Below are 25,913 nucleotides of genomic sequence, written 5' to 3'. Positions count from 1 at the left end.
ATTTTCTAAGATTTTTTAGATTGACTTTAGTATACTCCACATCCACAATGCAAATTTCGAAAATGAGGTGAAACTTGTTATTCCCTCTTTGTAAGATTATACCATCTTAAGAACTAATTTAATTTGTATCTTTTATAAAATTCTTCTCTTCCATTAGAATTTAAAAATAAAAAACATTTACTGATTCATCTTGAAAAAAAAACCAACTCACCAACCACTACGGCCCTTCATCCGACCATGCAAATTTCATCTTTTGACATCTTAAAACAAGCAGCATATTGTTTCGTTTCCTTATGTTGGTTGTTCAATGTTCATCTAAGCGGCATTAATCACATCAACAAAAAAAAAAAGCAAATTCGCATTCATATTGCCATTTCCACCATTTCCACGAGGAAAGCAATAAATTCCGACTTCAATCACACCTCTGAACAAAGTGCAACACCATCCAATGCGTCCAAACAAAGAAAGAAATTTTCTGTTCTTCTTTTATTTCGCTTTCTTGGAAAAAAAAACACCTCACTTGGTCACACAGAGGCATTTTGAATGACACAATACCTCAACGGAAAGCCATCATCATCACCCCCAGCAATAAGAGCATTCGAAAAAATAAAAAAAAAATAGTAGAAAAGAAAAGAAAATTCCTTTCGAACGGAATTACAAAAAGGAGGCAACCAGAATGTCCTCTAGTGTTCCATCATCAATGTTCAACAAAAGACAAACGAAAATGATGGCAAAGATGCAGATACAAAAAATAAGAAGAGAAACAGAAACACACTTATTTTTTTTTTTTTCTTGGAATGGATTTATCTCCTATACTTTTTTGTTTTTATTCATTACAGATATCTCATGAGATGATAAATTAAAAAATCTTATTGTGACGTTAAAATAAAAAAAAAATTAAGACAATCATAAAGAAAACCCAAATACAAAAAAAAGTACACAAAAGGCCGCTTTCTCAGAAGAAAGCACCTTGGATTGGGGGGGGAGGATGGATGAAGATCACATAGATTTTTTGTGGGTAACCGTGTGATCTGGAATACCTTAAAAAAGAAACACAAACGAAATATAGTGGGACAAGTCTTATATAAGAGAGGGGGGGCAGGGGAAAGGGGTTCATCCTAGTTTTTTTTTTTTTTTGATTATATAACTTAAAAAGAATATCGAAAAATATTTAATTTGTGCCGGCAAAGCTGGTCGACGGTTGTCCTGGTACCGAAAACTGTGGTCGGAAAGTTCCAAAGTTAGCGGCTGGGCTGCCGGTGAATGCTGGCAAAGCAGCACCTTGGAATCCAGCAGGGAATTGTGTCATCAATTGAGCTGCAAATAAATATAAAATTTAACTCGATTACAAAATGATATATAAAAAAAAACTATTACCAGAATTGGGTACATTTCCAGCGGTAGCAGCCAATCTAGACAAAATTGACCTTTCCGACATCTGCAAACGCTGTGCAACCGGTGGAATACGTGCCAGAGTAGCTGGCAAACGTGACACATCACTCTTCATATCGGACAGAAGCTCCTCCAATTGATTCAATACTTTATGAAGTACTGCATTGGCTGGCTTATTGCCTGCCAGCGATTCCTTGCTTAAATGTTGATGAGATTCTGCCAAACATTCAACTTCAGCAAAGCGAGCATTCAACGACATCGCTGGATGACTTGGATCTTGACTTAAATTCAAGAAAGCAGCCCTCCTCAATTGCTCTTCAATAACCAAAGCCTGTTCGAGCAATTTGAATCGACGAGCCAAGAATTTATTCTTGATTTCCAAAAAGTTACCCTTGCCAACGTCCATTTTGAAGGGTTCATTGATGATCGCAAAACGGATATCATTTTGGATATCTTGCCAACGGCCATAGCCGTGTGTTACAATACCGGCCAATAGCCAGTAATCATGGCGACGATGCCAGATTTCATATTCCCGACCGGGAACGGCGGCTTTTTCTTCATTTAGCCAGAGAGTGTGTAATTCTGTGAACCCACCGTCGGCAATGTTAAACATGAATTTGCGTTTGAGAACCTCCAAGCTCTCTTCGATCTTTGTTGTGTCGTGGCGTTTGTTCTCCATTGGCTTTGGTTTTTCAACCTCTCCATCGTCCTTAATGATAAGAACATCGTCATCATCATCTTCAGTCACAGCTTTGGCCTCTTCCTTTTCCTCTTCTTTCTTTAACGAAGCCGCATCTGCCTCAGATGTGTCTTTGTCCTTACTATCAGACTTTACAGATTGAGCATCATCATCACCCGATTCCTTCTTTAATGCCGCCTTATCATCTTTGTCTCCTTCGGATGTACCCTCAACTCGAGGCTTATCATCACCAGATGCAACAGATTTGTCTTCCCCTTTCTCTGAAATCGGTGCTGGACTTGGTGCGGCACTGGTTGCTGGAGTCGCACTTGTACTTGGTGTGGCACTCTTATCGCCACTCGCCCCATCTCCTATTATATGCTGATGTTGATATCTAACCGGCTCACATGGCTTGAGAATCAACTCTGGCATGCTGTAGTAGCCATTAATGTGTTCAAATTCCTGTACCTTCTTTCTTATCAGCGACATGACACCAATTCGTGTCAAAACATGCTGACGACTCAGTCCCTCGCGAGGAACTCCATCAGCAAATGTCTCTGCATTATCAGCTCCAGGCTCACATAGATGACGCATAAAGAGCGAAACATAAGCCTTGAAGTTACGTTCCGACTTGCCACGCAAATCTCTTACTAACCACTGCGAATTGAATGCATCTTGTGGTGGCATACCATAGCGCATAATTGCGTTCAAGAAACTCTTGCGCTGACGAGCATTGAAACCGAGGACTTCGATGTTTCCTCCAACACGAGCAAGAAGCGGTGGCAATGGACGATCATCCCTGCGTTCGGGACGTCTCTTGGCTTTTCTAGATGGCTCCCCATTGTCATTACGTTCGTCAAAGTCATCATCTTCACGGTCTTCATCCGAAGCACCTGAATAGTCCGAGTTGAAGTCAGATGCATTGTCTTGCCAATTGTTGTCATCTCTTGGCTCTGCAGCCACAACTCCACCATCTGTGTAGTTAACCTAAAATAGAGAAAATTTAATGGTTTTCACAGATAGTTTTAAAAGAAGGTATATATACCTGCTTCCTAACACGTTTACCCTTTCCAAGAGTTCTGCTAACATCCTCCTGATGCTGTTCATAGTGATGTCTCAACAACTTAACCCAATAAGCCGGATCAGAGTTCTCTGCATCTTGCTTGATAATTTCTGTCTCTTCTTCCTCGTTTTCTTCCTTAGTAGCATACGAAGCCACCTTAAACGAAGACAAGTACTCATTGGCCCAACTTTCCTTCTCTTCGATACCACGATTCGAACGATCCAATAGCTCAGCAACAGCTTTGTCATCATAATGAATGGCTTCTTCTTCTTTGCCATCCTCCTTAAAGAGTTCCTCTGTTCCAAAACGTAAAATATCATCCAATTCTTGTTTGGTAAAATTAGCTCCCTTGCCGCCCATTCCTGGACGTACGACCAAATGAGTCAACATCATTTTACGTTTAGCCACTTGAGTGACCCTCTCTTCTACTGAATTTCTAGTAACAAAACGATAAATCATAACTTTATTAGCCTGTCCAATACGATGAGCACGTGAAAAAGCTTGAATATCATTGTGAGGATTCCAATCGGAATCATAAATAATAACTGTATCTGCTGTAGCCAAATTAATACCCAAACCACCAGCTCGAGTACTTAGCAAGAATACAAATTGTGGTGCTCCGGGTGCATTAAATCTGTCAATAGCTTCTTGACGAACACTTCCCGTAATACCACCATCAATTCGCTCGTATTTGTAGCCTTCGCCTTCGAGGAAGTCTTCTAAAATGTCCAACATTTTTGTCATCTGTGAGAAAATCAATACACGATGACCTTGGTCTTTAAGTAGTTTCAACATTTTTGAGAGGAGAACAAGCTTTCCAGCTGCTTTTGTCATGGAAGCTAATTCATAACCACCACCTGGTGCGAGAGTTGCTTCCTCGGCAGCCGATGGGAAAAGATATGGATGATTGCAACATTTTTTCAAATCCATCATGACGTTAATAAGGGAGCATGAATTGCCTCCACTCTTAGAATTCAAAGCTTCATAATTCTTAGTCAGAATGAATTTGTAATATTTCTTTTGAAGTGGTGACAATTCCACACGAACAATAAACTCAGACTTTGAAGGCATGTTCTTTAATACGTCTGATTTAAGACGACGCAACATGTGGGGTCCTAACATTTCATGCAGACGTTTGACCTAAAAAACAAAAATAACAATGATTAAATGGAACATCTTAAAGGAGTTCTCTTCTTACCTGTTCTTCCTTGGCTACATCAGCAAATTCATTTTGGAAAGCATTTAAATCATTAAATTTACGTCGAGATAAGAAATTCAACAAATGGAACAACTCTTCCAAATTATTCTGGAGAGGTGTACCAGTCAGAAGCAATTTATAAGCAATATTATAACTGTTCAAGATGCGGAAGAACTTGCTCTGGTTACTCTTCAAACGATGTGCCTCGTCCACAACGAGCACAGACCAATCGATGGAGCCCAAACAGGCTGCATCCATGGATACCAATTCATAACTTGTAAGCAGGACATTGAATTTAAACGAAGATGTGCGAATGCGACCAGGCTTTGAACCACGAATAGCTCCTTCTTCAAATGTCAGTTCGTTCTCTCGAATTACTGCTCGAGAATCCTTGTCACCGACATAGGTGATGCAATAGAAATCTGGTGCCCACAATTCGAATTCTCGCTCCCAATTGATTACTGTCGAAAGGGGTACCGCAACAATGAACGGACCCTTGCAGTGACCTTCTTTGTAGAGTGAGTACAAGAATGTTACAGTCTGGATAGTCTTACCCAGACCCATTTCATCGGCAAGGATGGTATCGATACCTTGTCCCCACGAATACCGCAACCAATTGATACCTTCAATCTGGTAAGGATGAAGTTGCATTCCAGTTTCATCCAAAAACGGCGGTTGACCCTCGTATTTCTTTTTCAAATCAGTTATTGGCTTATCTGGTGGTGGTGTGTAACGTTTACTTGGCCGCTCATCATCTTCCAGCTCCTTGGCCTTACTCTTGCGACCCTTTTTGCCCTTTTTAGCACTGCTACGAACAGTATCTGAATTGCATGCAGACCTTAAATCCATGTAGAATTCTATGGCTGTCTTTAAGCCAGGAATGTCATCGGTTTCATCTTCCCATGTACATTTGTCATATTGCAAATCACGCCATTTAACCAAATATAGAACCGAACCATCTCTAGCTGTTCGATGGTTAATCACTCGATGGACTATAAGCCATTCCGGTTTAACGCCATAGCGATAGAATCGTTCTTCCAAGTCGATTTCACAATTCTCTTCGTCTTTTGCATGAGTTTTGGCCTTATGACGCTGAATTCTTTGGAAACGACTGTCGGCTTCGTCTAGGGTTTCCTCGAATTTAGGTGGCTCCTCCATGTCGTACTTGCGCATGTAGGAGCGTAACATGAACGGATGATGAACATCCATCTGAACCTCACTCACCCATTCACAATGCCAGTAGGACTGGTTGTGCCATTTGATAAAGTACTCGCGAACTCTTGGTTGTTGTTTCTTTGATGTGGATGCTTCATTCTTTGGCTCCATCCAACGCCAAGTAAGAATCTTTTCAGCCTTACCACTCAATGCTGGGCATCCACAACGAGGACACTTCCAATCGCCATCTGGAATTGTATCCAATGGAGGATTCAAACAGAATGTGTGATATGCCGATGGACAGGAATCACAGCAAAGTAACTCTCCACCGTCTTTGCAAACTCGACAGAATTCTTGATGCTCATCGTCTTCTTGTTCTTCTACGGGGCCATCAGCTTCGCAATGTGGACATGACCATTTGCCTTCGGGAGCTTCATCTAATTCTGGTTCTAAACAAACCAAATGATATGCTCTTGGACATGTATCGCAAAGAATAATCTCTCCGCCTTGCTGGCAAACCTCACAGTAATCTTGGTGTTCATGATCACCATCATCGCCATCAGGAAAGCGACTGGTCTTGTGCATTTTCTTCTTCTTCTTAAATTTATTGCCAAACTTGGTTTTGGCTTTTTTCTTTACCACTGGCGCTGGTTCTTCTTCTTCTTCGGCATTCTCGTCCATATTTTCGTCCTTGCTCGAATCGGATTTCTGGAGCATTTTTTCAAATTCCAAATCAGAATCACGCTCAGATGCTCCACTGGCATCTGGATCGTCATCTGAACTTTGGTGTTTGCGTTTACCAAATTTGATCTTGAGAGTTGGTACTTTGCCAGATTTACGACCTTTTTTGCTAGCATTTCGACCACGTTTGTTGCGACGAGAACGCTGATCTGGTTCTTGCTCTTCCTCCTCTTCCTCTTCTTCTTCTTCGAAGATATCATCGGGCTAAGAGAATTAATGAATGTTATAACTTTTGAATTCTTTGTTTTGGATAGGAGACTAACTTACCTTTTCATTACGTGAAGACCGCGATGAACGTGGTTCTTCATCGTCACGGCTAGTTTCATTCTGAATGTTGGGATTTACTTCGCAGAAGTCTCTCCACTTGGCTGCCACCAACATCATCAGCTTGGGAGCTGGGACCTTGGCGTTTTCCTTCTGTAAAATTGGACGTACGTGTTGTTGGAAAAGTTTGTACGAAGTCAAAGTTTGCATGTCACTGTCAGTGTATTCTATCTCAACGTCGGTCACATTAAATGCTGTACAGACATCTTCCACGGATGGCATTCCTAAAATGTAAAAATAGGGATAAGATATAAGAAACAGGGTTCCTCAGGGGTCAATTCTACTCTACCTGATGAGGATGATGCTTCCTTCTCCTTGGCAGCTGCCTTCTCAGCATCCTTGCGCTTACGTCCGCGCTTAGTGGTTGGATATTCAACTTCTTCCTCGTGCTGGAAGTCACTCTCTTCTTCGCTTTCGTTCTTCTTGCGTTTCTTCTTCTTGCGACCCTTTTCTTTCTCATTCTTAGTCTTACGCTTTTTGCCTTTTTTCTTCTTACGATTATCTTCAGGGTCATAGTCATCATCTTCCTCCTGAACCATGAATTTTTATATAGTCAAAAATTAACAACATAAATACCGAAAAAAATCGGTATAAAACAGAAGACCACATAGAAAAAAAATATCAAAACAAAAAAGTGAAAGTCAGAGGAGGAGAAGAAGATGAATGAATGAATGTGCGCGTCATTTTAATTCGAATACCTACTCTTTATTGTTGTTATTGATATTTAATTAGCGAGTCTAGGAATATACAAATAAAATATATCGATGATAGTTAGGCAGCTCATAGCCCAAGCCAGTCAGCTTGCTAGAGCTACAGGTGTGAATGAGAAAGTGGCAGAGATTTGTTATCGATTTTGTTTTATTTCTTTGGTGCTTAAATAGCCTCAAGATATAGGTAAAAAGGGTAGCTATTGTAAGTTAAAGTGGAGTTCTTCGAATTTATGACGATTAACTAAATTAAAATGCAAAATATTTTTATTTTTTTATTACTTGTTTTGGAAGTTAATTGCGTCATTGGGCCTTGGAGCGAAATAAACTTAATTTTACTAAAAATAGCAACTTTTTTTTATATTGTTTTGTTGTTTGCTATTAGCAATTTTTTTAGGACAAAGAAATTCAAAAATTTTCTTTGAAATTTGATGCAAAAAAAAAATAATAAACAATTAACATCATACATTTCTTGGAAGACTTATGTAGGTAGATACTTATGGTTATTTTGTGGGAATGCACAAAAAGTTCTCTGTTTTGTATTGCTTTGTTTAAAAAAAATCTAATATGTTCAAATGTTTTAAGGAGACAACATAATAGACTCCGATGACTGGTTGGTTGGGCAGTAGCTAAATTAAAAACATGAACATTGACACCATTTTAAACGAATATATTTAGTAGATTCTACATAGTATAGTTACTACGGTGAGAGATCGACAGTATTTTTGAAGAAGGTATCACTTTAATCACATCTGATTAGCCTAGTTAGCCTACTTCTGATATCCTTGTCATGCTCATGAATTTTTGCAGAGTTAACAGTCTCCGTAAAGATCTCAATGATGTGTGACGTTACCATGTGACTTCTCTTAATAATTCGTCAAAGAAAAGTGCGTAGGTCTCAAGATAACAGAAATGATGCATCGACAGTATGAACGTTTATCAAGCCTACAAGTGATGTCAGTGGCACTTTTGTGAGGATTCGGTTTTAATAGCTTATCTTATGTCGAATTCCTTTAAAAGCGATCTTGAGGTGATTTACTTGTAATAAGCAAAATGCCGAATATGATTTATTGAACAAAAAAATCGACTCAGAAAGTCATCATACAGAGTCATAACCCGAAGGTAGTTAAGAATTGTATGTACTCAATCTCCGTTATAAACTTCGAAACTCATACTTTCGCTGAGATTTAACGAAGAATAAGATTGATTTTAAGATTGAAGAGAAAAAAAAATGCAAAAAATGTAATTTGAGTAATCTAGAATCGAGATTGTGGGAGAATGTTTCAGTCGATCCACGGTCCATTGAATTTACTTAAAATGTTTCTGAGCCCCTGCAGGAACAGGAACATCGGGGACTTTATGAAATTTCCAGTAAGTTATGCTCATTTTCACAAAAACCACGACTGAACCAGTAAGTATGGTTCGCAAGCATCAACAACCCGATTAAAAGCCAAGGAGACAACGAGGTTATTTGCAATCAAAATCCACCGGGATCACTGGTCAAATGTATGAATTTTTCTAGTTTGTTGATGACCTGGCCTGATTCATCTCCTTAGTATTTGACAGTAGCGCCAGAACTGTTCACCTTAAAAAGAAATGCAATCACCTAGATATTAAATATCAAAAGCTTATAAGAAAAGGGAAGTGGATTTGACAGGTCCATTTGTTTTTTTGACTTAAGGAAGTTGAGGAAAATCACAACTTGACGACTATGAATTCCACCCTTACTCTTGTCAATCGCTGATTTTTTGGTCTTGGAAAGCAATCTAATAGCTGTCTATAAATAATACTTAATACTAAAGTGTACTTGTACAAGATTTACAGCATCACCGTACTTAATGCCTGTTAATGATTTGGTGAGAGAAGATTTTTGAGAGAAGCATTTTTTTCTGGTGATCATTGGTCACTTTTGCATAATCAGTAAGGAGAAAATAAGATAAAACAATTAATTGAACGAGTTGTAAAGATTAAATAGCGTCCAATGACTGAGTCATATGAAGCGCATGTACAGTACAACAACGATCGGGACCGGAAGTTTCCGACTACGCTTTGAAGAGTTGACAATAAAGGAAGATTCCTGTGGCGTGTACAAATGGAAGCAGGCCTTATTAATTATTGCCATTCACGGAAAGTGAGTAAGGAGTTAGGTTTTGCTTGAACGATACCAAGCTGAAGATTACATTTTTTTTAATAAATATGTACATACCTATACCTACTAATGCCATATTTGGGATTGCTTAACTTCTTGCTCTAATTTTTGGTTATACAAAAATTTCATTTGTCGAATATGATGAACTCATTGAAAATTATTATTTAAAAAAGTCAAGTTACGAATTCCGGTATTTTAATAGATTCTTAGAAAAATTATCTAAAAACTATCTATCATTCCAAATTATTTTAATCAGAATTGAAGACATCAAGAAACAAATAACTAATATTTGTCAATATATTTTGTCGAACCAAAGAAGGTCACTGAGCATGAGCAACGTTAAGACTCCAATCTGCATACCTACATGAGGGTAGTATTTTGGTTTATTATAAAACTAGAAGCAAAACGTTAGTTATTTTTGATAAACTAAACATCAGCAAAAACCTTTGATTTATGCACTTAAATAATCTGTGAAAATAATAATCAATTTTTTTATTTTCAAGCCTAGATAAAAAGTTGGGGTTGTTAATTTGATTAAAATAGTTCTTATCGTTCTCGTCAATCGTCTTACCGCAACTGTTTCGCTTCACTTCTTCTACGTCTGTTTTGTTTTTGTTTTTAGTTTATTTTTTTTTTTAACAACAAAAATTACTGATATCAATTTGTAACTAAAAATCAACATACCTACTTGTCGTCATACTTTCTATTCTATTTATGTAAAAAAACAAATAAATAAATAAATAAATATTTGTATGAATGTATGTGTGGTTAAAAACAGAACATTTAGAAGATTGATCTTGTTTTGATGAAATTAACGCTCGCATTAATTTATTTATTATTGTTTGATTAGAGAAAAACAATAAATTAATTTGCTTGCTGTTTGGAATTGCAAAGTAAACAGTATAAAGCTTGACACCTGTTTTTATGTTGATATTAGGTAGTATGTATTTGTGTTTACAAAATGAATGTCAAGGCAATTAAATGATCTCTGTAGAGTCTGGCTGGTACTTGACGGAGATAAATCTCGATTTGAGAATTAGAGTTTATCTCTCTGTAATGTAATGCTTTATGATTATGTAAACAAATGAAAGTTTAACATCATGCATTTTTCGTTGTTAGTCAAAAATAAAAAAAAAAAACTATAAAAGAAAAAGAAAATTTAATACACCACCTTCTTTCTTACCGTTGGCTTCAATGGAACATCAGAATCATTGGATAATTCTGCAGCTTTAACTGATTCCTCTTGGGCTTCCTCTTCATCTAAAAGTTAAACATTGATAAATATTTGGTTTTATTTTTAACTATAATTGCTTTCTGTGTGCCAAATCTGCAAATTGATACTTTTATTTTGCTTTACGAGTGCTGTTTTACTGTTTTCGAATCCTATTTATTCATTCCAAGTACAAAATTGATCACCAAACAATTCTGTCTAGTATTTTTCTTATTTACTTTTTTGATGATTTAATAAGATTTAATAAGCTCTTTTTTTGTGAGTCTTTGATTTTTGTATTGTTAGGAAATTGGAACATATCTTTATTCTCAAGGCCTAACAACACACTTACGGCCTAATTTTTAAGAAAAGAATTTATACCAACGAACCGAAAAATCGTCGTTCGTTTTATCTTATTTTATGGTGTTTTTGTTATTATATATATTTTAATTATCAAATTTAACATTATTGAAGTAATTAATATTTGTATGCTATTATTATTCGTTTTTTAGGGCAAAGTTCTAGATTTTAAAGGTTTATTTTTGTTAAGAGGTTCCATCAAATTCTAAACAGTGTGACGAAGCGAAAATAAACAAGTTTCTGGAAAATATTTGATTAATGGCCCCCATACAACAAATGGTGAGATAAGGAAATAATAACAGTAGGTCATTGAATTTCGCGTTCTTATATTTTTTAAATGCTTGAACCTGGGCTGGAATCGTCTAAGGTGATAGTTGATTGTCACCTTTTTGATTGTCACTTTTGACCATCACCTATTCTTTACTCTGAGTAAAATGATCACCAAAACCCCTTCAAGTGCAGCAATTTAGATGAGTATTCGACTCACACGCTGGAGACCGAGGTTCGATCCCTAACGGTGACCAATTTTTTTTTTAATTCCTTGATAAATATTAAATATTCTATATTGTTTCTTCACAAGAAAAAATATTTTACTCAACGTACCAACATTTTCGTATTAGTTTCGAATATAAATTTAGTTCGCCCTTGAGGATTTCAATAAAAACAGAAAGTGAAAGTAACACCTAGCTGTCACCCACAAACCATAACAAAAAGGTGATCGTCACTTTGATAATCACCTTACGTGGAGCAAAAGTATTAATTGTGATGATCAAAAATCGACAATCACCTTAGCCGATTCCACCCCTGATTTCTTTTCAAAATTAAACCGATAATACCAGTATTAGTTATAAATTTAAGTGTCCAAATAAGATCCACATCTTTTGCAACAACGGTGCCTAAATTAAATAAACGTGGAAGCCTTCTGAGGTGTATTTCTCGAGGCTAGCTATTCCTTTTCCAGAATCCTATTCACAGGGTCTTTGCAAAATGTAACTATAGTGAGTTTGTTATCGTCAATAGATTTCTACGGTCACAAAATCTAATAGAAATATACTTACCTGTACAAACAATCAAAACGTGTGTTTGATAATTTCTTTCCAAGTAACTACTTGGATATTGATATAATTTATATAATTTTGTGATTGCAAATTAATAGCTCAACTGGATTTTTGATAACAAAAGGTTTTTTTTCAAATTGAAGCTGTATTTGAAAATGGCCTCAGTGTGCAAGCATAGCCTACCGGCCCTAATATCAAACAATCTAAATTATTTAATAATTGTTTAAGGTGTTTCAAATTCCAGATGACATCCCGATTCATGTCCACTCGGTTTTAATTTAAAAGTACAACACAACAATTAAATCAAAAGTTTTATTATTACAATCTCAAAGGCCTCTTAAAGAGCCCTATTTAGTTTTACTTGGAAAACTTTTTTGAGTGAAATAACTCAAAACTTTCGCTTAACTAGTTCCATGGTCGCCTTCAAAAACCGATCATTGCGTCGAATTGCATCGAATCGAATGGCTCATTGCGACTTCGAAGCCATTTCACTTCAGAACTAAAATAACATTCACTTGTTTTAATGTTTTTTCTCTAAACATTCTTCACTTATTGTGAACAAGATCGAAGTTTTACAAAGTCAATGGACTAAATCGAAATTTGCTCAAGCAAAGGTTCAACAACTTCACGATATATGAATGTAAAATTGTAAATATCGTCGGTGAAACCAGAAAAGTGTGTAACTCCAAATTTTCTGAAAATTTGATTTGAATGCCATCTGTTAGACAAACTTGATATCTACCGTTCCTTAAACCGAGAATCCCCTTAAAGTTCATAGTTTTTATTTTATTAGCAAATTAGAAAATGAAAACTCATACAGATGCCTTCAAAACGATTTTGTTTTTTTGCTCTCCTATAAAATTTTCTAAAATGGAGTTACACACTTTTCTGGTTTCACCGACGATATGTACTTTGTTTGAAATCAATACATGTATTTTCGAAAAACTTGATTACGTTTACCTACATGGAATAACTATTTCATCGGTATCAATATTCGGCCTTGTCACGAATACCATTTGTATCAAAGATTTTCAACAAATCCGGAAGAAACAGTCCACAAAATTTTCCATTACGAACAGATTCCTCGGTTGTTTTTTCGAGATGCGGGATCTTTTGCCAAGTTTTACTCTCCCACTTATATATACATATCTCTTAGCTCTGATTTTTTAACCGACAGTAAGACTATTAGAAGAATAAGCGTCAGTAAAAAAAACTTTTATTCCTAGGAATAAGCTCTAACTGAGGTTTATCTGACTATTGAAAAATTGGCTCTTAATGTCATAGGTATTTTCGTTCAAACTAATAAGAGCCATTAGAAATTTTAAGTGCTTCCGTGTTATCAACCTGCAATTCATTCCACTTATTTGAGGCATACCCATAACAAAAGTCATAACGTGGCAACCTACTTCCTTTCTCTGGATGCACGAATTATATGAACTCATTTATTTGCTGCTACCTATTAGTTTCCTAAATTATAAGTTGCGTATCTGTTTTAACTCAAAACCCAGAACTTTTATCAACATTTCAACAGAAATTCAGTCATCTTTGTGAATTTCAATATATCTACTAGGCTGTTCTCCATTCTTCTTCCACGGTAAAAAAAAAAAAATTTTAAAACCAACAACGGCTATTATAAAATGATGAAAACAAACTTCCCATATTATTGCAGCAGAAAACAGCAAAAAAACAACCAACATCATCATCATTATAAATAAAAACCACAAATAATTTTTGTTCATTTTTTAAATGTTTGCTTAAAATAAAATCATTTTTTATTTTTTTTTTTTGTTTTTTTTTTCATCTTTCAAATTATTATAACAATAGTATTATTAATATTTTTTTTTTAGTTTTTCTCGCGCATTTTTCTTATATATTTTTTTTAACGTTTTTTTTTTTTTTATTATTATTTAATCTTCCTTCTTCACTATATATGCATGTAATGTAATATGTGTTTGTTGTTTTGTTTCTTTTGTTTTTCTTGTAGTTTTTTTTTTAATCAACTTTAAAAAAAAAAATAATAATAAACTAAAACAAATAGTAGAATTAATAAAAAAAAAATCAAAGAAGAAACGAATAATAATTATTATATATATAAAATAAAACTTATATTATGTAAAATTCCTCAGTTATATTTTTTTTTTTGCATTTTTAAATTTTATTTTGCATAATAATATTTTTTTTTTGCATCTTTCTAATATTGGTATAAAAAACATTACAACACCGCATCATATTTATTTTTTTTTGTTTTATTTTTATTTATTTATATATGTATAATATATATATCATATAAATTTGTTTTTTTATTAATAAATGTAATTCTCTTTCATTTCTCTACCGTACTTTCATTGCCTTTTTTTATTTAATAATTTTATATTTTTGTTTTTGTTTTAATAAATTCCTTCTAAACGTTTGCGCATGCGACACACCGCCTTTTCTTCGATTCTTCTTCGTTTTATTTTTTGTTTTTTTTTTTTTCTTTGTGTTAAATGCTCTAAAAAAAATAATAATTTAAATTTTAAGGGAAAAACAACAAAAGTTTGATCTTATAAAAAATTTTTAAAATTTGTAAATATGTTGTATTTTTTATTTTTAGTTTTTTTTTTTCAACGTAATAAAAAAAAGTTTTAACAAATTTTGAGTTGGACTTGCCATCAAATAAATAAAATTAGAAACAAATAGGATTAATAAAAAGGGATTATAGGGAGTTGGGGGGTTGGGTTGGGTTTGTTGGGACTTGATTTTTGTTTTTGTTTTTTTTGTAAGGTACAACAATAATCTCTGCAGAGCTACAGGCGGTGGCCGCCACCGGCCCATCTTCTTCTTCATCATCTTCCATCATCCAAAATCCATCCTTCTGATCAAAATCAAATTGAATAAAAAATGAAAATCAAATAAAATCGCTGGTGAAAAATATTTTTCTAGGTGTTTTTGTTTGTTTTTTTTTTTTTAGTTTTTCTTTTTAGTTAATTTTTCTTCAGTAGCTGTTGTGTGTTGTTGGGTTTTTTTTGTTTAAAGAGTTGCAGATTGCAGCGTGTTGTTTTTTATCTTAATTTTTTTTATGTTTTTATGTTTTCTTTTTTTAAGTGCAAGTCGGTCTAGGCATTCAGTTTTTCTTACAAAATAAATTTCGCATCAAACAATCGTCGTCAGTAGGTGTCATCGTCGATCATGTGGTGTGATTGCTGATGGTGTATCGCTGGACCATTGTCCATGACACCACCTCCCCCGCCTCCGCCTGTTCCTCCTCCACCACCACCACCGCCAGCACCATCATTCCTTTGCAGAGGCGGCGATGGGGTCATATTGTACACTTTGTTGCTCCGAGGAAAATAGCCGCTGCTGGGTTCTGTTGCCGACATCTGTTGTTGCTGCTGATTACTTCCATTCGTAAACCGTTGCTGTTGTTGTGCGGCTGCCGCTGGATCTGTCAACCTATTGGCTTGGCCAGATTGATGTTGTTGTGCAGCTGCAGCTGCCGCTGCTGAGGCCGCCGCTGAAGTCAACATCTTATCATATTCACTAACAAGACCTTTAATATGCGCCAACTTAACATGCAAGTAATCGAATCGCATTTTATCCCTTTGGTGGGCTTTTTCATTGCGAATGTGCTCGTATTCGTTAACAATTTGCTTCTTAATGTTGCTATAGTCGGCATCATTGCGAGCGCTTTGCAGACGATCGGCCAACATTTGAAACCGCTTGCCCACATTGTCAATCTGGGTCAAGAGTTGACGGTACTCGGCGAAATCGTTCTCAAACTCAGTCTTGTATTGACGACGCTGCTCGATGGTTTCGATCTTGGTGTAGTTGCTAAAGTCATAGCGTGGTGGCGGTTGTTGTTGCTGTTGTTGTTGATGATGTTGTTGCAATTGTTGATAATTATGTTGTTGTTGTTGATTCTTTTTATGCTGCTGTTGGTGTTGTTGCGTATTTTTTTGGTGATGATGTTGTTGTTTTTGCTGCTGCTGTTGAAGTTGAAGGGATTGATGTTGTTGTTGGTGGTGTTGTTGTTGTTGCTGTTGTTGAGGATGTGTATACTGCTGCTGGGTGGATTTAGTAGAGTGGCCACCATAATTGCTGCTACTGCTGCTGCTGCTATGATGATTTGTTGCTGATGCTGTCGTTGTTTGTGGTTGTTGTTGTTGGCTATTGGGCGAATATATGACACTCTGTTTGCTAGTGTTACTATTTAGGATGTTCGGTGACATTTTTTGCTGCTGCTGCTGTTGCCTGCTACTATTACCACTGGTGCTATTGTTGCTATAAGGTGACGAACGTTTCCTATCTATCGCCAATGAAGACGATGTTGATGTTGCCGTCGTCGTCGTCGCATCACTAAAGGGACTTTTATTATTATTATTGTGATATATCTTTAAGCCACCACCTCCACCAGTAGAAGAACCACTTGGTGCTCCCCCACCTCTTCGATTATTGCCCATAACATTCCCAGCCATCATAAATTCATCATTATCCAATACCGAATAACTCAGATCAACTGAATTTTCATCAGTGTCAATATGATTATTATTTTGTTGATTATTTAAATTCATCAGGTTTTGTTGTTGGTTCTTTTCATTATTACTCCCACCAATACCACAACTACCACTCTCTCTACTTTGTGGCGGTGCAACAAGAATCGTCGAATTAGCACTACTAATATTGCTACCGTCCTTTTTAAAATGACTTATTCGCGGCTTCTTTGCATTCGGGTCTTCATAACAACGATCCCGATGGTCCAGACTAGGTGGCCGTTTAACAGCTGGTGGCGGACTGCCATTATGTGTACTTGTTGGGCTCTGTCCGGACGTTGAACTACCCGCATCCGAACTTATTGGCGGTGTGAGATTTTGCGGCTTACGTCGCTTAAGCATCTGGAGCTCTTGTTCCGTATAGAATTGCCAATTTTCATTAACATCATTCCACATTGGTCGTTTTAGATTATATGTGTTGTCACGCATTGTTGATATTTCTTTTAAAATCGTGCTTATTAAAGACTTTTCACGATCTCGAATACCCTCATTCGTCAAACGACTATAGAGTTCGGGTTTTTTAAAGGGTTTCAATGCCAACAAGTGAATTAAACGTTCCCGAATGTTGCGTTTGGTAATATCATTGCCTTTGTGGCGTGTTTGGTTCGAGTTATTACCACCACCAAGTCCTCCACCTCCCAGGCTACCACCATTACCTCCCCCCAATGTCTTTCCACCTTTCGTGCGATTACTTCCTCCAGCTAAATTTGGACCATTCTTGTTGCTGGAGGATGAATTCATCTTCATTTCTGGACTATTGCCTCGAAAGTAACCATTACTAATGCCCGATGTTCCCGAACCAGCTGCCGAAGACAAAGCTGATGATAGAGATGAGGCAGATGTTGGCATGCCAACGAGATTGCTGTTAATGTTGGAACTTCTGGACGACGACGACGTTGACGAAGACAATGACATTGATGGATTTGGTGATCTTGAGTTTGATGATGTCTTAAGAGGGTGGTTATTGGTGTTGGTGATACTATTACTATTATTACTCACAATCAATGAATGCGGACTGCAATTATTATTGGAAGCTGCCGGATCTCTTTTAGGAAGCACAATGCTACTACTGCCATTACTACTATTTACTCCATTTCTACTATTCCCACTGTTACTACTTAAATTGCCATTGATATTGCTTCCTCCTCCTCCTCCTCTCTCACTGCTACTTCCACTCCCTCCTCCCCCTCCTATACTATTTTTCAACTTAACCTTCCTCCCAATATCTGTTTGATTCGGTTTAATCTCTCTAGTACATTTATCCTTTTGTGTCCTCTCCGCAGCAGCCATACGATCTCTCGTCTTCTCATACACATCATCATTTGCCTGTATTCGCATCTTATATGGCAGTGTCCCCAATACATCGAGATCATTTTGTGTCTGTTTAATGCACTCAAATGATCCCTCAATATCATCAATGGCAAATCCAAATTTTTGCCCTTCACTGTCGTCGGCTGTGGGAAAGGATATAACCCCACCATTGCCAATGACTTGAATCTTGGCCCGGGCGCCATTACTATTGCATTTGTTTTCGTTCTTTTGATACTCTTCGACGGCCCGATAAGCGGAATCGGTTAATTTGACGAAAATATATTGCTTGCTTTCATCTATTGAATTCTGTGACATTCCATAGTTGCCAGTTTGTATGTGAGGAAGCCATTTTGACGACACACATGAATTTGTCATAACTTGTTAGAGGTTCGTATCGTGTATAATATGGTTTTTTTTGCTTTTTGCTTTTGAGAGAGAGTGCGAACTCGTCGCGAGTGTTTGCTCTCTCTTTCTTTCTCTCTCTTATTTGTTTGTGTGTTTTTTGTTGTTGTTGTTGTTGTAAGTAAGTGGTGGGCCTTCACTTGTCTCGTTATTATTGCTATCTTGCTTTATCTTTCTTCTTTTTTTTTTGTCGATTCGATTTGACTACTTATTTAAAATAAAGTTGAAAAAAAAAGAAAAAAAAAGCCCCCCCTTTGATCACCTTCTTCGTCTTTCCCAATGTTCTCTCTCCTCCTACGTTTCTTCTCTCGTTGTCGTAGTTTGTCTAGAGACTTTTTTTTTTTTTTATTTTTATGATTGCCACTGCTTTCAGCTACTGGTTGTGAAGTCGTATCGTAAACTCTAAAGTGATGATATTTGGGGTGATTATTCTACTACTTTTTTTTTTGTTACAAGTTTTTTTTTTCACTCACTCTCTTTTTTAATTGTTCTTCTCAATTTTAACTGCTTTTCGAAACACGAACAAGACAAAAATTAATTGGGTTAAGGTACAAAAAACAGACGTGTAAACTTTCAACGGTATGTTGTGATCTGTTTTCGATTCGATTCCAATTCCGATTCGCGATGCAGTCAGTCACATCCACCACTCGCTCTAGGAAAATCCCCCAAATATAATCAAGAGAAAAAAAAAAAAAAGGAAAATCCTCTTGATGTTGTTCGTTGATGCGAAATAGTGTCTTCTCTTTTTAACACACACAAGTACACTGCAGAGTTAGAGCATATCAGCAATACACATAGAGTGAGAGAGAGAGGAGAGGAGTAAAAAATAATATTTAACAAAAAAAAAAAAAAAAAGAGAGCAACAATCGAAATTTCAATTCTTCTTTTTCGACGACGAGTTTTATTTTTTTTTTTCTGCAAAATTTCTCAACTTTTAATTTTCAACACCTTTTTGGATATTTTTTTTGACAAAATTGATGAAAATCCAAAAATAATGTTTTTTTTGTTAGGGGAAAAATGTTTCTCGTTTCTCGAATCGCACAGGAGACGGCGAGAGATGGAAAAGGAGAGAAAAAAATTCCGCGACGACGACGACGAACGAACCTTCACGGCACTTTCATAATTTTTTGTATTATTTTTTTTTTCTTCTTCTTCGTCGTTCAATTTGATTTGGGTTTTTTTTTTTTTGATTTGATAGTTTTGAACAAACTTGTGACTTATTTTAAAATATTTTGGCTTTTTTCTCTTATTTCACACAAGAGAAAAAACTGATTTTTTTGAAGAATATGAAAAAATCGCACACACGAGCAGAGTCTCAGAGAAAAAAGCAGCACACAGTCTAAGTCAAAGTAGAGTCACAAAAAAATTTCTTATAAAAAAAAAATTATTTCAAAGAAAAAAAAAAGAAGAAGTTTTTTTTTTTTTGAAGAGGAGAACGAGCAGAGCAATACTTTCACTTTATTTTTCAATGCAATACATTTGAGATGGAGTTGGAATTTTGAATGCAAATTAAACACTAGTTTGTTGTTAGATAATGGAAGTTTGAGAATGTAATTAATTGGCATTTAGAATGAGTAAATTTGTTAAATTAAATTTGTTCCCAACCAACAAGAGACCCAAGTCAAAGTCAAAAATCACGTCATGGCTGCCACGTCCAAGCAACAATGAATCGAAATTGTATGGAATTAATGTATGATGGTGTGGATTGGTTTGGTCTCGCTCTAACTTGTATGGTTTAGATGGGTGGAATGTGTGGAATCGATATTGTTGAAGGGAGATGGAATGAAATTTATATAGAGAATAGAGTTGAATATGGACAGAAAGGGTAGGCGAGAGGTAGAGGGCGACAAAATGTCAGTGCGCATTGTTTTCAAGGCGACTTGTAGTATTCGAGGATGAAGGGATATTTTTTTTAGATGTGAAACAGATTTGTTAATGAAGTGCGATGCGTATATCTCGTTCGAGGGAAGGTTATACACACTTTAACTACAAACACCACTTTTTGAAAAAATACAAAAGTGAAAATATTTTTTTTTCTGCCTAGCGCAACTGTTTTGTGAAAAAGAGTATAAAAACTGTTTTTTAGACCAAAAAATAAGCTTTCTGCATCATTTGTTTTAATTTTCTAGTCTTCACTTTTTTAGTGAATGTAGTTAAGGCTTTAAAATGATTAAGTGCAATTTTTTCCCCTCGAAAAATTTTAAGATGACTTTTATTGCTTCTGTTGAAACAATATGCAATTATAAAATTACAATGGCGACAGGTTAATTTTTGTATTTATGAAATACATAACAATGTTTTGGAACATTTTTAATTGTCACATCAATATAAATTTGTTTTTGATATTTTGCACTTTTTTTTTTAGTTTTTTGGCTTTTGTATTTTGAAGTAGGTCTAGTTAAGGGTGCTTTTATGCACGCTGTAAACGAAATAACACAAAAAACGAACAGCGGATCGTGAAGCAAAATATTGTTAACAAATCTCTTTGAAACAAAGTCGATGCTATACCTATCGAATATTTTTGTTGTGGAATTATTCTTATTTTCAGTTAAAATTTTTGAAATAATTGAAGGCAATGATACATTAGCCCATATGCAAAAAGAATGAACTTAAGCTCTATCTCACTTTTTAGTACATTTTCTAGAGACCTATCTCAAAAAATGAGATAGATCTCAAGAAAATGTACTGAAAAGTAAGATAAGAGCTTAAGCTCATTTTTATTGCATACGAGCCATTGTCTTATACACTGATCAAACAAGAGTTCAAAAACCTCTAAAGTAACCATTTAGTACAGACCATGCCATTTTGAGTGGCATGTTACTTTATTTCATAGCTGTCACTTGTAAAACATTTTTTTAAATTTGTCTTATATTAAAACGACAATATAATGTCGCCTTTCAGCTACAAGAAAGGTATTAGAGAGAGAGAGCTGGCAACAGAACTTTTGCACGAAATTTATTTAACCGATTGGTATTAATATTACAAGGTCTATTTATTTATTTGGGTCTTTACCAAACTTTCTGCAGAATGGATCCATTCTTTAAAGCTTTTTAGTAGTGAATTAGCGTCATAAAAACATCACCATTATAGCTGACGAATCAGTTTGTTAGAAAAGTACTACAGTCTTAAATATTCAAATCAGAGCTTGGTTAAAACCAAAGAATTACATTGGTAAGATTAATAAAACTTGTCTTTACTTCACATATAAATACGATGAGAGAGCACTATTGCGGAATAGGAAACTAAAGGTGAGTCATAAAGAGCCCCATCCTCCTTGAAGTTAAATAGAAAAAAGATCAGCTTTACGAGTACTAGACTTTTTTTTTTATTTGTAATATAAGATAATGTAAGGTTGTTTAATAATAATGTGTTTACATAATTTCAAATTAATTGTATTAGTGGTTGTAAATTTTTTTTTTTTTGAAATTAAATTCATAAACAAAATTAAGGCGGCAGCAGTACAGTAATGATTTAACAAACCAAAGGCACATGTTAAATACTTTTTTGATAAGCATCTCTCAAAACAGAAAATAAGGAAAGAGAATCACAAAGTAGGATACGGGTAACATAACTTTTGGTATTTATGTGTTCCTTTTTATTAAAAAAAAATCTATTGTTTTGTGACTCATTGGTAAAGCTATGACAAAATGTAAACTAGTTTTGCACTGCAGCTCAAGCGCAAAAAAACTAATCACACTTATGTATGGAAAATTTCAAGTATATAGATAATGTGTGTATACATATTTGTTTTCAGCTACATTCTTAAACTCCAATGAACGTGAAAGATTTCAGTCCGTTTCGTATAGCACACTTCGCATTCGCATCCTTTTTCTAACAAACCGGTTTTTAAATGTATCTATTTATCGAATGTGCGAAAATCCATGATAAATTTATCTTGTACATCAAGAAGATAAAATTTGTACATATTATTGATATGCCCGGTTCATAAACGAATTTATACTAAAAAAGATGAATGTATTTGAGTATGAAAGAATAGTATTTTAATGAATTATTTTTTGTTTTTTTACACAAAGGCTTCTCATCTATGGATGGATACGCTTTCAGACACAAGTAAGAAATGTAAGAAATGAGTAAACGAAATATAACAAGCAAATTTACGAATAATTGTTATGATATTGAAATTAAAATTTTGTTTGTAAGTATATCTGACAACACTTTCCCTATCTGGGAATACAAAAAACAAGTAGATATACAATTTTGGCGCTAATATTGCTATTATTAAAAATATTTGAAAAGAGGTTGTAAATATTAAATCACCTACTTTCTTTATTGAGGGTTGAAAAACATAAAAATATATGTAAGTTGAATATTACATAAGCAGCTTGCACTTAACAATTGGTTTTAGTGTAACGTATTAAGATTGGTTTTGATAACATCTGTTAAAAAGTACTAAGTGCATTGCGGACGATGACCCGAATCATTTTACTTTTGTTTTTCTTTTTTGTGATTTCATTTGTCAATTTTAATACAAAGAAAATTAAAATTTTTTGGAGTATTCCAATTTTCGAGACTAAAGTTGCTTCTGGAATGGGAAAACCTAGAAAAAATTTGTATGTTATGTACGAAAAAAGCAACGAAGTACACAATGCATTATAGAGGAGTGATAACTAAATTCTCTGTCCGAAAATTGGAAAAATAATATCAATTTGAGTCATATTTTAATTTTTAAACTTTTAGTGCAGGCGCTTGCTTTAAGATAAAATAATTTTTACCAGCCAATTCGAAATGTTCAAAAAATTTTCCAAATAATGGTCGACTGAACAAATTAGATAGAGTCGAAAATTTTTAGACTGACTTTTCTACATAAGAAGTAATTTTTACTTTGATGGCTAAAAAGAAAACAATGCGAGTAATAAGTAACGGTCAAATTAATTATTTATACTTATCTACTTTAATGGATCCATATCTCATGACCATATAAATGTAATTGTATCCAATTATGCGCCATCTGTAAAATGTCTTCACACAACTGTTTAAGATAAAAATTTGATACTGTTTGAACGACATTTTCCAATAATTTTTACCACAATCCATCCTTTTCTCCAAAAGCTAATTAAAATTGCATCTCAATCAAAATCTTTTATTTCATAAATATTCTCCGAAAATTGAATAAACCAAATTCTAAAAGCCCAGGAGTTGACCTTTCCTGTGTTGCAACACAAGGATTTAGTAATTTTATTTGTTTGTTTGGAGATTTAAGTTTAAGTAATTGCTTTTCGAAAACAAACTTATGCCTTGCTAGAAAAATATATAAAAGATATGTCTAATAATTTCGTGTTGATTATTGACTCAGAGCTCATCAGGGAGAAATATTTCTATGCAAATCATATCCATTTTTAAAACTTGCAAGTCATAATAGATGTTATAATAATACAAATAGGATTAACCTCAAATTAAAAAAAAAATCTGATAAAAGTTCTGAAAATGATTTTTATAAATAAATGAGATAGTAAATTATCTCATTTCGAATGACAAATCGTTTAGAAAACAATTTTATTTGCCATTCGAAATGAGATAATTTATGGAATGATCTTATTTAGGCTGTAAAGAAAACAAGTAATAATCAAATAATTGAGGAGCTGGTTTCTACTAAAGCCAGCTATCGACCTAAAGGTAGTTTTGAGTAAAATGTCATTTCATAAAAGATACTTTTTTGTTTAATAGGAGAAGTTGTGGAAATACATATGTTTCTCCTATTTTTGATTGAATCAGATTCAAGACCTGAAAAATGGCATTATATCTAAATTTATTTTTATAATAAATCTCATTCAATCATGCATTCGCTCTGTTTAAATAAGTCAAAATAGTAATTTGCTTAAAACTAAATCTTATTTTATAAAATTGAGAAATGTACGATAGTGTTTTTAATAATTATATTTAAAAGTAATGTAAATGTTGTATGATACAAGACATAAGTCCACACATTTATATCTTATCTCATCTCCATACATTTTCTCATACAAAAAATAAAACTTAAAAGTTAAATATCCCCTGTAAAATAAAATATCCCAAATTTAAAAATGATAAATCCCATTTAACCATCATGAACACTGCATCAATAGAACAAAATGGCAAAATGGAATTTTTTTTATTCCCAAGATATAACACCATCCACCAATATATCTCTCTTTTTCGCGCGCAAGCCTTTCTCTCTGCTTTACATAATTGTAATTAAACCCAAATCGCAATGATTATTGAGGGCGCAAGCACAAGCCACAAAAAGCCCGTTCGATTGCACCTGTCAACAAGTAAACTGATATGCGCCTTAAGAAAACAAAGAGAGAAAAAAAACACTGCAACACTCCTATTCCATGCATTCCTCAAAACAAATCACCAGGAACAAATTAAAATTCGATACACAACCTTCGTATGTTTACTGGAAATTGAAACACAATTCTTTTCATTACGTTTCACACAAGAGCGAGATAACTATATTATTCTTTTTTTTTTTTCAATGGAAAAAAATGAAAATTTAACATTTTCCATTTTCTAGTTGACGTATGATTTTTTTTTTTCATAATTTCGACTAAATTAATCTTAATTGTTTCTATTAACAAAAATTATCACTTTTTTTAAATACTGACCTAGTAGAACAATTGGAATTTAATTTTTGTTTAGATACAAATTGCATCATGAGAGAACATCGCACGCGGGAACAAAAGCAAATTTGGCACACTGGTTTGCAATTTACAAATTACCGGCTATAAATTAATGTACTCACCTTGCAAAGTATCATCGTTTTCTTCTTCGGATGCCATATTATTAGTTTAAGATTGTTTTCACTCAATTAATCGACTTTAAATGGCTTAATTTGCCGAAAATTCACTAGCCAGAAGTAATGGACGTCAAAATTGTCCAAAAGCGGCTTCTAACATGGCGGAATGGTTGTAATTGTTGGGTTGTGTGCGTGCCAGACAGAAAGTCAAAACAAAAGATGGAATTGAAATGTGTTATCGAAATGGATGGGAAAATGATATGGTAATGGAAGTGGAAATGAAATATTTAAGGTTTAAACAAAATAATTTACGATATTTATGATTTCGAGTTATTTGATAAATTGTTGCGAATGAGGAAATATGTTTTTATAAAAACTGAATTATATTCATTGAACATCGTAAAATGTCCATGGTCGTAAAATGATAGAGTTAGTGCCAGTTGTACAAATATTTAATCCATTGTTCAGCAACTTTTATCTTCTGAACTCGGAGGTAAAATTGATTTCCAGCACTGGTTCTAGGTCCATATAAGTTGAAATAGCAAAATCCATCCTTGAACCAAAGTTGATCCACTGCTAATCCGCCGACATCGGCGAGTTAAATTCCTGATCCGAGGCTGAACCACGTTTGTACAACTGGAGCTAAAATACCCAATTCCATGCTTAAACCAAAGTTGAACCACAGCTAAGCAGCCCAAAATGGCAAATTAAATTCCTGAACTATATTTAGCTGTACAACAGGCCGTTTAAGTTAAAATATGTCAGAGAGATTAAAAATTTAGCAATGGAACTGTACAGCCCTTAGAAAATGCAGTTCCCTTCGTAAACATCTTCCCCTCCACTCCTTATCCCTCTTGCCTACCAGAGATCCAAATCCCAACTAACACAACAGCTTCTGT

At 34.7% G+C, this 25,913-nt stretch overlaps 2 protein-coding genes across 3 annotated transcripts; both read right to left on the bottom strand.

Annotated features, from left to right (window-relative positions):
* Positions 1-796: 796 nt before the first annotated feature.
* Positions 797-25,200, bottom strand: LOC129919647 (chromodomain-helicase-DNA-binding protein Mi-2 homolog). Of its 2 annotated transcripts, none has more exons than XM_056000602.1 (8): positions 25,021-25,200; positions 10,592-10,668; positions 6,842-7,082; positions 6,496-6,776; positions 4,333-6,432; positions 3,117-4,274; positions 1,378-3,058; positions 797-1,317 (listed from the first exon to the last, which is right to left on the bottom strand). In XM_056000602.1, the coding sequence occupies exons 1-8, from the start codon at positions 25,055-25,057 to the stop codon at positions 1,172-1,174; spliced, it is 5,721 nt and encodes a 1,906-aa protein (XP_055856577.1). In that variant the 5' UTR covers positions 25,058-25,200; the 3' UTR covers positions 797-1,171. The 2 variants fall into 2 exon arrangements, with proteins under 2 accessions (XP_055856577.1, XP_055856576.1); XM_056000601.1 differs by having other exon boundaries at positions 10,580-10,668; positions 25,021-25,197.
* LOC129919649 (RNA polymerase II elongation factor Ell) lies at positions 14,487-19,983 on the bottom strand. Its single transcript, XM_056000605.1, has 2 exons — positions 18,752-19,983; positions 14,487-18,680 (listed from the first exon to the last, which is right to left on the bottom strand). The coding sequence occupies exon 2, from the start codon at positions 18,249-18,251 to the stop codon at positions 15,183-15,185; it is 3,069 nt and encodes a 1,022-aa protein (XP_055856580.1). The 5' UTR covers positions 18,252-18,680; positions 18,752-19,983; the 3' UTR covers positions 14,487-15,182.
* Positions 25,201-25,913: the final 713 nt, after the last annotated feature.

Source organism: Episyrphus balteatus, chromosome 4 (assembly GCF_945859705.1).
Source record: "Episyrphus balteatus chromosome 4, idEpiBalt1.1, whole genome shotgun sequence".
Classification (NCBI taxonomy): domain Eukaryota; kingdom Metazoa; phylum Arthropoda; class Insecta; order Diptera; family Syrphidae; genus Episyrphus; species Episyrphus balteatus.
This window is presented reverse-complemented; position numbering and strand designations above follow the sequence as displayed.

Coding starts and splice junctions, on each gene's coding strand:
- LOC129919647 (XM_056000601.1), bottom strand. CDS start 25,057: ATGGCATCCGAAGAAGAAAACGATGATACTTTGCAAG. Junction 4,275..4,332: donor ATGTAGCCAAGGAAGAACAG/GTAAGAAGAGAA, acceptor TTTGTTTTTTAG/GTCAAACGTCTGCATGAAAT. Junction 1,318..1,377: donor TGGAAATGTACCCAATTCTG/GTAATAGTTTTT, acceptor ATTTATTTGCAG/CTCAATTGATGACACAATTC.
- LOC129919649 (XM_056000605.1), bottom strand. CDS start 18,251: ATGACAAATTCATGTGTGTCGTCAAAATGGCTTCCTCACATACAAACT.